Below are 16,746 nucleotides of genomic sequence, written 5' to 3'. Positions count from 1 at the left end.
ATTAAAAAATTAAAATAAGGCCGGGCAGTGGTGGCGCATGCCAATAATCCCAGCACACAGGAGTCAGTGGCAGTCGGATTGGTGTAAATTTTTGGACTTCATGTGTCCTCCCCAATCCTTTCTTGGTACCTGGCTGTCGCGTTCCAGCGCGCAGGTTTAAAGACCCCTGTGGAGGTCACCTCTGTCCCCTCGGGATCAGGGGGGGGGTTGGTGGGGCCCGTAGGGATTCGGCCTGTGGGTGTGAGGTCCTTCTCTCCCTCCCGTGGCTCTCTCAGACTCTTGCCCTCTTTCCCCCTTCTGTGGGATTATGACTGAACGCCTCTAAGTTAGAATCCCGCCCAGGCAGAACGATAAGGCAGCGCCGAAGGAGCCTTGCTTGGCCCCGGATAGCCGGGTCCCCATCCGTCCCTACCAGCAGTCCATCGTCGTCGCCGTCGCGCGTGCGCCCTCTCACGGGGGTGTCGCCGCCGGCTGGCCGGCGGGCTTCCCCGCCGCCCGTCGGGACCGGGGTCAGGTGCGGAAAGCCATTCGTCCCGGGAAACGGGGCTCGGCCAGAAAGGGGGCCACCCTCTCGCCCATCATGTCAGCACAAGTTCCTGTGGAACCTGGCGCTAAACCAATCATAGACGACCTGCTTCTGGGTTGGGGTTTCTATGTTGCAGAGCAGCTTCCTCACTGTTATCTATTGAAAGTCAGCTCTCGACACAATGGTTTGTCTAGGCGGCCCGTCCACCCCTCTCTCACTCTCCCTGTCTCCCGAACGATGAGTTCCTGTTTTTCCCCTCCGCATCTCCGGGAGAAATCGCCCCCTGCCTGCTTCACCACCGCCGCCTTTTCCTGCCCGCCCCCGCTCCGACCCTGGCCAAGCCTGGATGTGAGGCAAAGGCGGTGGCAGCGGTGTGACCGCTGGAGGGGGCGGGGTAGGCTTTATCCATTTTGCCTCGCTCGCGACCCGACCTGCCTGGAGGTTGGCGATCACCCCTTCTGGACTCTTTTTTTTTAAATAATATATATATATTTATATCTGTATACACAACTCATGCGAGTCCTATAACCATGGAGGTCGACCAGTTGTCCCTTTCAAGGGATGCGGGTCCTAACCTAAAACTATGGAAGTCGACCCTTCTGCCTAACCGCGGAAGTTTGATGAAGTTTGGTTTGTTTGTTTGTTTTCCCATGCCACTGTGGGGAGAGGGACGGGCGGGCCATTTATTTATTTATTTACTTACTTACTTACTTACTTGTTTTTTTATTTACTTGTTTATTTGTGTGTTTGTTTATTCATTCATTTGCCTAACTTTCTATCCATTTATTTATTTATCTGTTTATTTGTTTATCTATTTATCAGGCTATCTATTTATCTATCTATCTATCTATCTATCTATCTATCTATCTATCTATCTATCCTATGCTTGTCTATCTGCAGATATATATACGGGCAGGCCAGAAGAGTGCACCAGATATCTTTCTCCACCTCCTCCTCCTCCTCCTGGAGCCATTTATTAATAAATATTTGATTAATTACTCAGTCTGTGAAGATCGAACTTTCTTTCTTTCTTTCTTTCTTTCTTTCTTTCTTTCTTTCTTTCTATTTATCTGTCTATCTATCTATCTGCACCTGCAGGCCAGAAGAGGGCACCATAATCTTTCTCTACCTCATCCTGGAGCTATTTTATTTATTTACTTATTCATTCATTCATTCATTCATTCATTCATTCACTCATTTCTCTATGTTTATCTGCAGGCCAGAAGAAGACACCAGATCGCCTTGAAGAGAGGCCCAGTGTTTGCTCCAGAAATAGCAGACTACCATAGTTTTCTGGTTTGTTCCAGGTCTGATCGCAGATGTGTGCTCCCCCCCCCCTTCTGTGTGTGTGTGTGGTCGGGGAGGTGATGTCATTTGCTGGAGGTGGGGAAGAGAAACAGGGAGGAGACATTGGGAAGCATTGTGTTACCTAAAACTTTGTGTGTTTGTTTGTTGTTTGTTTTTTGAGACAGGGTTTCTCTGTGTAGCCTTGGCCATCCTGGACTCACTTAGTAGACCAGGCTGGCCATTGAACTCATAGCAACCCTTTCCTCTTCCAGAAATGGACTGCTTCCTGATTTCAGCTTAAGACAGTCACACTTCTAGGTCATGGTAGAGGGGACTAGGAAGGACTCCAACCCATTTCACATAAATAGTACCCTGAACAAAAAAAACAGGCATCGGCTGCTCTGCTTTTTGGTCTCTCCAGTGTTTTGTGTAGGTTTGGGCTTGTATGCGAACCCACACATTTCTTTCTACCATAAATTATATTCCAAAACAAATGTATGTTTGTAATACTGTTTTTTTTACACTTTTAATTTAAAGGGTAATTTCTAGGTCAGGGTTGAGAGGTTCCTCACAATCCCCCCCTGTTCCCCCGCGTGCCTGCAAGTGCCCCTCCTCTCCCCCCTCCCGACCCCTGGCCCACCACGCCCTCGACCCTCTGCTCTGCCCCCTGCCCCCCACCCAATGTGAATTAGATTTAAGTCCCTGCCATCTAGAGGGATGGTAAACACAGAGAACAGAGAAGATCACTTCAGAAATGTTTTCCCCCCTGTGTGGTGTTGCCTCAGAATTCAAAGAAAGAGAGCATGAAGACAAAGCAAATGGGACTAGAGAGATGGATCAGTGGTGAGGAGCACTGTCAGCTCTTCCAAAGGACCTGGGTTGGATTCCCAACACCCACATGGCAGCTCACAACTGTCTGTAACGCCACTAGAAGGGATCTGACACATTCATACCGAATGATGCACAGAAAAAAATTCAAATAAGGCCAGGCGGCGGTGGCGCATGCCAATAATCCCAGCACTCGGGAGGCAGAGGCAGTCGGATTTCCGTAAATTTTAGTACAGCCTGGTCTACAAAATCAAGTAAGTCCAGGACAGTCAAGGCTACACAGAGAAACCCTAACGTGAAAACTGAATCCCTTGCCCCCGCCCAAAAAAAAAGAAATAAAAAAATAATGAAATAAAATAAAGATAAATAAAGTGAAAGGAACCGTTTCAGAGGTCTGGTGTAGATCCTCGGTCTAAATTTTTTTGTTTCTTTTTGTTTGGTTTTGGTTTGGGTTCCTGAAGACAGCGTTTGTTTATGGAACCTTGGCTGTTGTGGACCCGCTGTGTAGATGAGGCTGGCCTCAAACTCACAACAATCCACCTGTCTCTGCCTCCCGAGTGCTAGGATTAAAAAAAGGCATGTGCCACCACCGTCTGGCTACGCCTTTAATCCCAGAACTCTGGAGGCAGAGTCAGGCCGATCGCTGTGTGTTTAAGACCAGCTTGGTCTGCAAAGGGAGCCCAGGAATGGACAGCCAATGCTACACCCAGAAACGCTGTCTCTGGGTGTAGGGTGTGGGGGTGGTGGATGTGGGAGACAGAAACAAAACAAAACAAAAACCAAAACTTGGCTGTCACACCCGCGAAGTGGAGAGGTAGAGCCCCGCCCACCTCCTCCGTGGCTGGTGCCAGTACTGGAGGGGCGGGGCCAATATTCCCCTTGCGATGGTATCATCCAGCAAGCACCACAGCGCCCGGATGATGGTGTGTTGTTCTCATAAATTACACTCTTTTCGGTGTGACAGCAGTTCAGCATTTAAACCAAAGAAGCATTACCCAAAATAAAATGGAGCCGGGCGGTGGTGGTGCATGCATGCCTGTTGTCTCAGAACTTGGGAGGCAGAGGCAGGCGTGAGTTCCAGGGCAATCAGACCTGTTAGACAGAGAAACCCTGTCTTGGAAAAGCACAAAAAGAAATAAAAAGAAACAAAATAAAAGTAAAAAATGCCTCAGGAGGGGTTAAAAGCACTGGCTGCTCTTCCAATGGTCCTGAGAGGCAAGCAGAACACTCCACAATTAATCCAGAAATCAATCTAAAACAGAAAGAGAGAAAAACAAAATGAAAGGCCCCAGCTGAGAGGGAGGTCTGGTGTGGCTCCTGTGGTCTCATTTTTAAGAGAGCGAGATAGGGCTCAATGGAAATCTGGCGTGTTCAATGGGTAGATGGGGACCTCGAGGATCTAAACTAGAAATGGTTTGTTAAAGTGTACATATGTGATTCTTCTAAGACTTATATACACCCCAGCGTGCATGCGAACACACACACAAATCTTTAAAGATAAATAACAAAACAACTGATTCTGTCTTTGTAACTGAACTCATTGGAGCTTTTCTTGTTTCATCGTGTGTGTGTGTGTGTGTGTGTGTGTGTGTGTGTGTGTGTGTGTGTATGTGTGAGCGGGCACCGGAGCATGGGTGTTATAAATTAATCCCCAGCTGAGAAATCAGTCACAGTCTCTAGCTATAACCACCGCCTCTGATGTACTGAGATTGTTTTTTTACCCCATTCTTCCTTCTTTCCTTCCTAGCTATCTAACTCCCAGCACCTATTTCTTTCCTCTTCAAGAAATGGACTGCTTCCTGATGTCACCTTAAGTCAGTCACTTCTAAGTCATGCCAGAGGGGACTAGGAAGGACCCCAAACCATTTCACATAAATAGTACCCTGAACGATAAGAACAGGCATCGGCTGCTCTGTCTTTTGTTCTCGTTGCTCTCCTGTTTATGTTTGAGCCTGTATGTGAATCCACACATTTGTTCCCCTGTAAATTATATTCCAAAGCAAATTACTGCTTGTAGTGGTCTTTTTCTTGTTTTTCTTGTTGTTTGTTTGTTGGTTGGTTATTTATTTTATTTTTTTCTTCTCTTTTTTATTGAAAGTGTGGGTATACTTTCTAGATCAGGAGAGAGAGCCTCCTCACACAATTCTCTCTCTCTCTCCCCTCCCCCCTCTCTTGCTGGGTATAGAATCACATTGTTTTTCTGGGCTGGTTATAGAGTCACTGCTGCATTGCTAATAAATAGATTCAGTACTGACTGATGACTAATAAACATTAGAAGGTAGCTGGCACTACCTACACCAGGTTGCCTGACTCTGCTGTGATCTAATGAGGGAACTATGAGGATTGGTATCCATTTGTCTGTCTGTGTGTCTATTATCTATCTTTCTATCTATCTATCTATCTATCTATCTATCTATCTATGTGTGTATGTATGTATGTATCTAACATCTATGTATTTATGTATTAGTATAGTACGGAGAGTAAACTATATAAAGGACTCGTTTATCCTTTTTAAATAGTTGAGTAAAGAATTAAATATTTAGCCAGGCATGGTGGCACACACCTTTAATCCTGTCTGTCTGTCTATCTATCTATCTATCTATCTATCATCGATGTATTTACATACTAACTTCTCTACTTACACAGTGTTTAAATTATTTTGGAGACAATGTCTCTCTATGTATTCCTGTCTGTCTTGAAAATCGCTGTGTATACTGACCTAGTTTGGAACTAGAACTTTACTTGGGTTAAAGAAATTGTAGTTTTTTGTTTGCTTGCTTGCTTTCTTGCTTGCTTGATTGTTTGTTTCCAGACAAGGTTTCTGATGTAGCCTTGCCTGTCCTGGACTTGCAAGTGTAAGTGATTCTCTCGCCTCTTTGTCCCAATTGCTGGGATTAAAGGCAAAGGAAAACAAAACCAAAAACAAAGCCAGGCATGGCATAGTGGTGCATGCCTTTAATCCCAGCACTCAGGAGGCAGAGGCAGACAGATCGCTGTGAGTTTAAGGCCAGCCTGGTCTACAAAGGGAGCCCAGGACTGGACAGCCAACGCTACACAGAGAAACCCTGTCTTGGTGTGGACGTTGTGGGGGAGTTGGTAGTGGGAGACAGAAACAAAACAAAACAAAACACCAAAATTTGGCTGTCACACCCGCCAGGTGTAGAGGGAGAGAACCGCCCACCTCCTCCACGGCCGGTGCCAGTACTGGAGGGGCAGGGCCAATATGCCCTTGTGATGGTATCATCCAGCAAGCACTACAGCGCCTGGATGATGGTGTGTTGTTCTCATGAATTACACTCTTTTCTGTGTGATAGCGCCTCAGCATTTAAACCAAAGAGAGCATTAAGCAAAATAAAATGGAGCTGGGCGGTGGTGGCGCACGCATGCCTGTTGTCTCAGAACATGGGAGGCAGAGGCAGGCATGAGCTCCAGGGCAGTCAGAGCTGTTACACAGAGAAACCCTGTCTCGAAAAACCACAAAAAGGAATAAAATGAAACGAAATAAAAGTAAAAAATGCCTCAGGAGGGGTTAAAAGCACTGGATGCTCTTCCAAAGGTCCTGAGAGGCAAGCAGAACACTCCACTCTTACTCCAGAAATCAATCTGAAACAGAAAGAGAGAAAAACAAAATGAAAGGCCCGAGCTGAGAGGGAGGTCTGGTGTGGCTCCTGTGGTCTCATTTTTAAGAGAGCGAGATAGGGCTCAATGGAAATCTGGCGTGTTCCATGGGTAGATGGGGACCTCGAGGATCTAATCTAGAAATGGTTTGTTAAAGTGTACATATGTGATTCTTCTAAGACTTATATACGCCCTAACGTGCATGCGAATACACACACATCCTTAAAGATAAATAACAAAACAACCGATTCTGTCTTTGTAACTGCACTCATCGGAGATTTTCTGGTTTCATCGTGTGTGTGTGTGTGTGTGTGTGTGTGTGTGTGTGTGTGTGTCTGTGTGTGTGTGTGTGTGCCCGCGCGAGCGCGCACGCACTTGTGTTAAAAATTAATCTTCAGCCGGGTGGTGGTGGCACATGCCTTTAATCCCAGCACTTGGAAGGCAGAGGTAGGCGGATCGCTGTGAGTTCGAGGCCAGCCAGGTCTACAAAGTGAGTCCTGGACAGCCAAGGCTATACAGAGAAACCCAGTCTCAAAAAACCAAAAAAAAAAAATCCTCAGCTGAATGATCAGTCACAGTCTCTAGCTATGATCACCACCACTGATGTGCTGAGATTGGTTTTTTACCCCCTTTTCCCTTCTTTCCTTCCTACCTATCTCACTCACAGCACCCACTTCTTTATTCTTCCAGAAATGGACTGCTTCCTGATGTCACCTTAAGTCAGTCCCTTTTAGGTCATGCTGGAGGGGACTAGGGAGGACCCCAAACCATTTCACATGAATAGAACCCTGAACGATAAGAACAGGCATCGGCTGCTCTGTCCTTTGGTCTCGTTGTTCTCCTTTTTATGTTTGAGCCTGTATGTGAACCCACACATTTCTTTCCCCTGTAAATTATATACCAAAACAAATGACTGCTTGTAGTAGTTTTTGCTTTTGTTTTTGTTTTTGTTTTTGTTGTTTTTGTTATTTGTTTGTTTATTGGTTGGTTGGTTATTTATCTTATTTTTTTCTTCTCCTTTTTATTGAAAGGGTATACTTTCTATATCAGGAGAGAGAGCCTCCTCGCACAATTCTCTCTCTCTCTCTCTCTCTCTCTCTCTCTCTCTCTCTCTCTCTCTCTCTCTCTCTCTCACACACACACACACACACACACACACACACACACACACACGCGTGTGAATTGGATTTATGTCCCTGCCATCTAGAGGAATGGTAAACACAGAGATCACTTTTGAATAATTTCTTTTCTGTGTGGCTGGGCCTTAGAATTCAAACAAAAGGAACCATCTCAGAGGTCTGCTGTTGTTCCTTAGTCTAATTTTGTTTGGTTTGGGTTTTGGTTTTGGTTTTTGGAGACAGGGTTTCTCTATGTAGCCTTGGCTGTCCTTGACTCACTGTGTAGACCAAGCTGGCCTCAAACTCACAAAGAAACATCTGTCTCTGCCTCCTGGTTGCTGGGATTAAAGAAAAGTGTGTGCCACCAAAGCCTGGCTACTGAAAGATTCTGAACTAGTTTGAACTAGGTTTTTTTTCCTGTCATTATTATTATTTTAAAAGTTTATTTTCAGTTTAAAAAAATATGTCTTTATTTATTATTTTGTATACAGTGTTCTCTCTACCTGCTTGTATGTCTGCCTGTCAGAGAAGGACATTAGATCACATTATAGATGGTTGTGAGCCACAGTGTGCTCGGTATGAATGCAAATCAGGACCTCTGGAGGAGCAGTCAGTGCTCTTAACCTCTGAACCACCTCTCCAGCTCTTATTTATTTATTCTTTTATTTATTTATTTATTTATGTTGCTGTTGTTTGTTTTGTTTTAAGACAGTGAGTTACAACTTTTATGTGGTATGTCTGTTCATGGAGCAAGGGGGACTGTACAGATCAGCAGAGGCTACCCTATCATTTGGCACATGCAAATTGGGTTAAAGTTCTGAAACCAGAACTTAAAGAAGCCAGCTGTGTGGTCCTGTATGTCTTTAATCCCATAGCTCTGAAGGTAGAGGCTGGTGAATCTCTGTGAGATGGAGGCAGGCCTCATCTAGTTAGGGATTTCCAAGGTTACATGGGGTATGGAGAATAGTTTATCGTTTCTAAGTAGTTGAGTAAAGAATTAAATACTTGTTCAAAAGAATTAAATATTTACCTTATAAGATAAATAAATGAGCCGGGCGTGGTGGCGCATGCCTTTAATCCGAACACTTGGGAGGCAGAGGCAGGCAAATCGCTGTGAGTTCGAGGCCAGCCTGGTCTACAAAGTGAGTCCAGGATGGCCAAGGCTACACAGAGAAACCCTGTCTCGAAAAACATATATATATATATATATATATATATATATATATATATATATATATATATGTGTGGCTACACAGAGAAACCCTGTCTCACAGAAAGCAAAGCAAACAAGCTTTGGGTTTTGGTTCCACATAGGTTGTTATTTCTTCAGCTAGTTAGTTAGCTAGTTAGTTAATTTTGTTTTTCAGGCAGGGTTTGCTTGTAATAGCCATGACTGTCATGCAACTTTCTCTGTAGACCAGTATGGGCTGGATACAGAGATTGTCCTGTATCTGGATTTGCAGTGTTGGAATTTTGTTTTGGTTTGTTTCGTTTCTGTGCAGCAGTCAAGGGTTTCTCTGTCTAGTAGTCCTGGCCATCTTGGAACTCACTCTTTAGAGCAGGCCGAACTCACACTGAGCCACCGATTCATTGTCTTCTGCGTGCCAAATGTTGGAATTGTTTTGCTTTTTGGGTGGGAGGGGTTCGAGACAGGGTCTCTCTGTGTGGCCTTGGCTGCCCCAGACTCGCTCTGTAGACCAGGCTGGCCTGCCTGGAAGTCACAGCGCTTAGCCAGCCTGCCTGCCCGCCTCTGCCTCCCGAGCGCTGGGATGGATGGCGGGCGGGCACGGGTGGACGCCACCAAGCCCGGCTACGTGTTGGATTTCTGTTTTGTTTTCTGTTTTCTGTGAAGTCAAGGGTCCCTCTTTGTAGTCGTGGCTGTCCTGGAAGTCACTCGGTAGACCAAACTGGACACAGACTCAGAGGTTCACTTGCCCTCACCTCCCAAGGACTGCAATTTTTTGTGTAGGTGTTTACTTGTTTTTAGGGGTAGCGTTTCGATGCAACAGCCCTGGCTGTCGCGCAGCTTGCTCTGCAGACCAGTCTGCCATTTTGCTTTGGTTTGTCTTTTCTGTGCATTGAAGGGCTTCACGTTTAGAGTCAGATTTGGTGCAGGCACGCAGGGGCATAACTAATATGCCTTGGCTTTCTCAGAATCCTCTCTGTATTGCCAGGCTCGCCTCGGATTCGGAGCGACCCACCAGCCTCTGGCCCCCAAGTGCCAGGAAGGGAGCTGTGGGCCGCCCCAGACAAGCTCAAGTTTTATCAATATCTGCTTGGGTTGAGTGAAAAAGGATCTGAAGTCAGTTCAAGGTCATCATCACTCCTCCCTCAGCCTTTGACCTTATGCCAGAAAGGGTAGGGTACTGAACTTCTTATCTCTTGATTACCTTCCAGTGACACCTTAGTTTCTCCTTGGAGGTGGAGAGGCCTCCGTGGCCGATGTGGAAAGTCTGCCGTTTTCAAGTGTCACAGGGAAATGCTCATTTGGTTTTTGGTCCCCCCTCCCCCTTCCCCTTCCCCTTCCCCGACAGAGTTTCTTGGAGTAGTAGCCTTGGCTGTCACATTGTAGACCAGTCTGGCCTCAAACTCACAGTGATCTGCCTGCCCCTCCCTGCCTCAGCAGTGAGTGCTGGGATTAAAGGTGTGAGCCACCACCACGCCCAGATGGTTTTTGTTTTGTTTCCTTTCGTTTTAGGAGATGGTGCCAGTCTCTTTATGTAGCCTTTATTGTCTCAGAATTCACTGGGTTTTTTGTTTTGTTTTGTTTTTTCCTTTTTGAAGATTTCTTGACTATTACATATACAGGTCTGTGCCTGCATGTACATACACCGGCAGGCCAGAAGAAGGCATCAGATCACATTATAGATGGTTGTGAGCCACCATGCATGTTGTTTCTAGGCAGAACAGTGTCCTTAACCACTGAGCCATCTCTCCAGCCCCAGCGTTCACTATTCACAGCATATCTGCCTCTCCCTGTCTCCCATCTGACATCTATAAAGTGCTATTGATAGCTGTTGCTGAGATACTTAATTCTTTCTTTCCTTCTTTCTTTCATCTTGTGTGGCCCCTCTTTTATCACACATGAATTATGTTCATACTTTTATTCATTCATTCATTCTCTCATTTATTTTGTACTCATCTCTATGGTTATTTATTTATTTATTTATTTTGGTTGTTGTTTCTGTTTTTTGAGACAGAGATTCTGCGTAGGCTTGGCTGTCATGGACTCACTTTGTAGACAAGGCTGTTCTTAAACTCACAGCAATCTGCCTGACTCTCCTGGGATAAAAGAAAGCCCTGCGCCGCCACCCCCTGGCTTTTAGTTATTTCTTTGAGTCAAGGTCTCTCCCTCTCCATCTCCCTCTCCCTCCCCGCCTCTCCTCTCCCTACCCCCGGCACTCCCACCCCACTGTATGCCTGTAGTGCTGAATATAGTAGAATCATACTGTTTTTGTGGACTGGTTAGACTCATTCTGCATTACTAATAAATAGAATCAGTACTGATAACTAATAAACATTGGTCTCCATTTGTCTGTCTGTGCTTCACCTATCTATCTATCTATCTATCTATCTATCTATCTATCTATCTATCATCTTTGTATTTATGTATTAGTGTAGTATGGAGGCTACACTAAATAAAGGACTAGTTTATCCTTTATAAATAGCTGAGTAATGAATTAAATATTTAGCTTGTGTGGCCTCTGTATTATCACGCGTGAATTATGTTCATGCTTATATGTATTTAATTTGTATATTTTTTAAAAAGATACTTGTTTGGCTGAGCATCAGTTGAACATGCCTTTAATTCCAGCACTCGGGAGGCAGAGGCAGGCGGATCGCTGTGAGCTCCAGGCCAGTCTGGTCTACAAAGCGAATCCAGGACAGCCAAGGCTACACAGAGAAATTCTGTCTCAAAATACCAAAAAAAAAAAAAAACCAAAAAAAGAAATCAAATTGGCCTTGGTACTTCATTGCTTTAATCCATGCACTGTGAAGGTAGATCTCTGACTTCTAAATCAGACCATGGCACACATAAGCATACAGGTGAGTGATCTCACATCAGTGCACCACAGAAGAATCTTGAAGAATCAGACAAATCAGAAGGTAGTGACTGGTTGCATCAATGTATAGTCGGGAATTTTTTTCCTTTCCTTTCCTCTTTCTTTTTTCTTTTTCTTTTTGCGATTCACTGAGTTGTAAGAGATTTGAGTGTTCATGGAACACAGAGGCAGGACAATGAGGGCCTGTCTAATGAGCTGCTTTCTCCCCCCTCCCCACCCACTCAACACTGCCCCCCCACACCCCACAACCCATGTATTTTTGTGCACACAGTCTGAGATATTTAATTTTTTCACCCTTCCTTCCCTCCTTCCTTCCTTCCTTCTTTCCTTCCTTCTTTCCCTTTTTCTTTTTTTCCTTCTTTCTTTCTTCTGAGATTGTGTGGGCCCTGTTTTATCACACACGAATAATGTGTGTAATATTATTTATTTATTTATTTATTTATTTATTTTTTAATGTCTCTTCGGTTGTTTCTTTTTTCTTTTTTCTCTTATTTCTTTTCTGGTTTTGGTTTTTGGAGACAGGGTTTCTCTGTGTAGCCTTGGCTGTCCTGGACTCACTTTGTAGAACAGCCTGTCCTTGAATTCACAGCAGTCCACCTGCCTCTGCTTCCTGAGTGCTGGAATTAAAGAAAGGCATGAGCCACCACCGCTTGGCTTTCAGTAATTTCTTCAAGTCAAGATCTCTCTCTGTCTCTGTCTCTGTCTCTGTCTCTGTCTCTGTCTCTGTCTCTCTCTCTCTCTCTCTCTCTCTTTAGTGCTGGGTATAGAATCACACTGATTTTGTGGATTGGTTAAAAAGTCACTGCTGCATTACTAATACATAAAAGTTTTACTAATTGTTAATAAACATTCTAGCCAACACTACGTAGAACAGGCTGCCTGACTCTGCCGTGATCAAATGAGGAAACTGTGAGGATTGGTCTCCATTTGTCTGTCTGTGTGTCTGTTATCATCTATATATATATCATCTATGTATTTGCTTGATTGCTTGCTTGCTTACTTACTTATCTACTAAGTTATTTTGGAGACAGTGTCTCTCTATGTTTTCCTTTCTGTCTTGGAAATCGTTGTGCATACTAGGTTGGAGCTAGACCTTTTCTTGGGGTTAAAGAAATTGTAGTTTTTTGTTTGCTTGTTTGTTTTCTGACAGGGTTTCTCATGTAGCCTCGGCTGTCCTGGACTTGCTTTGGAGACCAGGCTGGCCTCCAACTCACAGCGATCCTCTTGGCTTTGCCTCCCAAGTGCTGGGATTAGAGGTGTGGTAGTCTTATTTCAGATTTTAATTACAACTAATGTAATGAAAAATAAAGTGATCAGTTCCTTGCTGCTCTGCCTTAGGGTCTCCCTAAGGCGATATAGGGCTCAATGGAAATCTGGCGTGTTCCATGGGTAGATGGGGACCTCGATGATCTAAACTAGCAATGGTTTGTTAAAGTGTATATATGTGATTCTTCTAAGACTTATATACACCCTAGCGTGCATGAGAATACACACACATCTTTAAATATAAATAACAAAACAACCGATTCTTTCTTTGTAACTGCACTCATTGGAGATTTTCTTGTTTCATCGTGTGTATGTATGTGTGTGTGTTTGTGTGTGTGTGTGTGTGTGTGTGTGTGTGTGTGTGTGTGTGTGTGTGTGCGCAGGCGAATGTTTGCGCGCCCGTGTGTACGGGTGTTAAAAATTAATCCTCAGCTGAGTGATCACAGTCTCTAGCTATGACCACCTCTTCTGACGTGCTGAGATTCTTTTTTGACCCCATTCTTCCTTCTTTCCTTCCTACCTATCTCACTCCCAGCACCCATTTCTTTCCTCTTCTAGAAATGGACTGCTTCCTGATGTCACCTTAAGTCAGTCATTTCTAGGTCATGATAGAGGGGACGGGGAAGGACCCCACACCATTTCAAATAAATAGTACTCTGAACAATAACAACAGGCATCAGCTGCGCTGTCTTTTGGTCTCATTGCTCTCCTGTTTATGATTGAGCCTGTATGTGAATCCACACATTTCTTTCCCCTGTAAATTATATTCCAAAACAAATGACTGCTTGTAGTGGTATTTTGTTTGTTGTTGTTGTTATTTTTTGTTGGTTGCTCGGTTATTTACTTTATTTTTTTCTTCTTCCCTTTTTTATTGAAAGGATGGGTATAGTTTTCATATCAGGAGAGAGAGCCTCCTCACACAATTCTCTCTCTCTCTCTCTCTCTCTCTCTCTCTCTCTCTCTCTCTCTCTCTCTCCCTCTCAAATTCTCCTGTTGGGTATAGAATCACATTGATTTTCTGGGCTGGTTATAGAGTCACTGCTGCATTGCTAATAAATAGATTCAGTACTGACTGATGACTAATAAACATTAGAAGGTAGCTGGCACTACCTAGACCAGTCTGCCTGATTATGCGGTGATTAAATGAGGGAACTATGGGGATTGGTATCCATTTGTCTGTCTGTGTGTCTATTATCTCTCTATCTATCTCTCTATCTATCTCTCTATCTATCTCTCTATCTATCTATCTATCTATGTGTGTATGTATGTATGTATCTAACATCTATGTATTTATGTATTAGTATAGTATGGAGAATACACTAAATAAAGGACTAGTTTAATCTTTTATAATGTTTGAATAAAGAATTCAATATTTAGCCATGCATGGTGGCACACACCTTTAATCCTATCTATCTATCTATCTATCTATCTATCTATCTATCTATCTTCGATGTATTTACTTATTTATCTAAGTACACAGTGTTTAAATTATTTTGGAGACAGAGTCTTTCTATGTATTCCTGTCTGTCTTGAAAATCGCTGTGTATACTGACCTAGTTTGGATCTAGAACTTTTCTTGGGTTAAAGAAATTGTAGTTTTTTGTTTGTTTGTTTCCTTGCTTGTTTCTTGTTTGTTTGTTTCCAGACAAGGTTTCTTGCGTAGCCTTGCCTGTCCTGGACTTGCAAGTGCAAGTGATTCTCTCCCCTCTGTCTCCCAAGTGCTGGGATTAAAGGCAAAGGCAAACAAAACCAAAAACAAAGCCAGGCATGGCATGGTTGTACAGGCCTTTTATCCCAGCATTCAGGAGGCAGAGGCAGGCAGATCGCTGTGAGTTTAAGGCCAGCCTGGTCTACAAAGGGAGCCCAGGACTGGACAGCCAATGCTACACAGAGAAACCCTGTCTCTGGGCGGAGGGTGTGAGGGTGGTGGTAGTAGGAGACAGAAACAAAAGAAAACAAAACACCAAAACTTTGCTGTCACACCCATCTGGTGGAGATGGAGAGCACCGCCCACCTCCGCCATGGCTGGTGCCAGTACTGCAGGGGCAGGGCCAATATTGCAATTGCGATTGTATCATCCAGGGAGCAGCACAGCACCCGGATGATGGTGTGTTGTTCTCACAAATTACACTCTCTTCTGTCTGACAGCACCTCAGCATATAAACCAAAGAGAGCATTACGCAAAATGAAATGGAGCCGGGTGGTGGTGGAGCATGCATGCCTGTTGTCTCAGAACTTGGGAGGCAGAGGCACGCGTGAGCTCCAGCCAGTCAGAGCTGTTACACAGAGAAACCCTGTCTTGAAAAACTACAAAAAGAAATAAAATGAAATGAAATAAAAGTAAAAAATGCCTCAGGAGGGGTTAAAAGCACTGGCAGCTCTTCCAAAAGTCAGAACTGAGGCCATGATTAAGAGGGATGGCTGGGGATATTCATATTGCACCGTTAGAGGTGAAATTCTTGGACTGGCACAAGAAGGACCAGAGCGAAAGCATTTGCCAAGAATGTTTTCATTAATCAAGAACGAAAGTCGGAGGTTCGAAGACGATCAGATACCTTCGTAGTTCTGACCATAAACCATGCCTACTGGCGATGTGGCGGCGGTATTCCCATGACCTGGCGGGCAGCTTCAGGGAAACCAAAGTCTTTGGGTTCCGGGGGGAGTATGGTTGCAAAGCTGAAACTTAAAGGAATTGATGGAAGGGCACCACCAGGAGTGGAGCCTGCGGCTTAATTTGACTCAACACAGGAAACCTCACCCGGCCCGGACACGGACAGGATTGACAGATTGATAGCTCTTTCTCGATTCCGTGGGTGATGGTGCATGGCCGTTCTTAGTTGGTGGAGCGATTTGTCTGGTTAATTCCAATAACGAACGAGACTCTGGCATGCTAACTAGTTACGCGACCCCCGAGCGGTCGGCGTCCCCCAACTTCTTAGAGGGACAAGTGGCGTTCAGCCACCCAAGATTGAGCAATGACAGGTCTGTGATGCCCTTAGATGTCTGGGGCTGCAGGCGCACTACAATGACTGGCTCAGCGTGTGTCTACCCTAAGCTGGCAGGCGTGGGTAACCCGTTGAACCCCATTCGTGATGGAGATCGGGGATTGCAATTATTCCCCATGAATGAGGAATTCCCAGTAAGTGTGGGTAATAAGCTTGCATTGATTAAGTCCCTACCCTTTGTACACACCGCCCATCGCTACTCCCGATTGGATGGTTTAGTGAGGCCCTCGGATCGGCCCCGCCCAGGTCGGCCCATGTCCCTGGCGGAGCGCTGAGAAGACGGTCGAACTTAACTATCTAGAGGAAGTAAAAGTCATAACAAGGTTTGCGTAGGTGAACCTGCTGAAGGATCATTAAAGAGAGGCACAGGTTGGCAAGCCGTGTCCATCAGTCAGTCTGTCTTTGTCACTCCTCGCCTGGAGGCCCGTGTCCCGGGTCGCATCACCTGCTGCCTTGTGCGTGGTCGGTCGGTAGGTCCTCTGGGTTTTGAAAGAAGGAGGGAAGAGGAAAGAGGATGGTGAGGAGGCGGGGCGCGTTGACATCTGTTGTGGGGCGGCAGTCCTTGCCGTTCCCGTCCCTCTTTTGTGCTCCTCTGCCTTCTCTTTGCTCTTTCCGCTTCTTCCCCGGGGTGACCGACCCTGCCCTTTCACTTCCTGCCGCGATCCGTGGGCCGCCCCTCTTTCTCGTCCAGCTCGTCTCCACCCGTGGCGGTGGTGCGCGTCTATGTCGTGGTTGTGGTAGGGGGCGCTGTCGTGTCTCATCTCAGCCGCCTACGCCTCGACTCTGGCTTTACCCCGCCCTGAGCGTGTCGCATGTGGTCGGAGATGGCCGCGATGGGTCCGGCATCCGTCCCCTCCCGGACTTTCTGACCTTGCGTGTCCTCCCCGAACCTTTCCGGGTACCTGGCTGTCGTGTTCCGGCGCGCAGGTTTAAAGACCCCTGGGGAGGTCACCTCTCCGCCCACGGGATCAGAGGGGGGGGGTCGGCGGGGCCTGTAGGGACTCGGCATGTGGGTGTGTGGTCCTTCTCTTCCT

At 45.4% G+C, this 16,746-nt stretch overlaps 1 protein-coding gene across 1 annotated transcript in view; it reads left to right on the top strand.

The window, feature by feature from the left end:
- The window catches only part of LOC311591855 (uncharacterized protein), a gene marked incomplete at both ends in the record, with an annotated part of 381,250 nt that extends 364,735 nt beyond the window's left edge, over positions 1 to 16,515 (top strand). The window contains 3 exons of the mRNA XM_084771693.1: positions 347 to 710; positions 9,552 to 9,657; positions 16,404 to 16,515. Coding sequence (XP_084627819.1) covers positions 347 to 710; positions 9,552 to 9,657; positions 16,404 to 16,515 — 582 coding nt within the window. The remainder of the gene's footprint in view (positions 1 to 346; positions 711 to 9,551; positions 9,658 to 16,403) is intronic.
- Between the last annotated feature and the right edge of the window lie 231 nt (positions 16,516 to 16,746).

Source organism: Acomys minous (genome assembly GCF_964271855.1).
Source record: "Acomys minous genome assembly, chromosome: 2".
Lineage (NCBI taxonomy): Eukaryota > Metazoa > Chordata > Mammalia > Rodentia > Muridae > Acomys > Acomys minous.
This window is presented reverse-complemented; position numbering and strand designations above follow the sequence as displayed.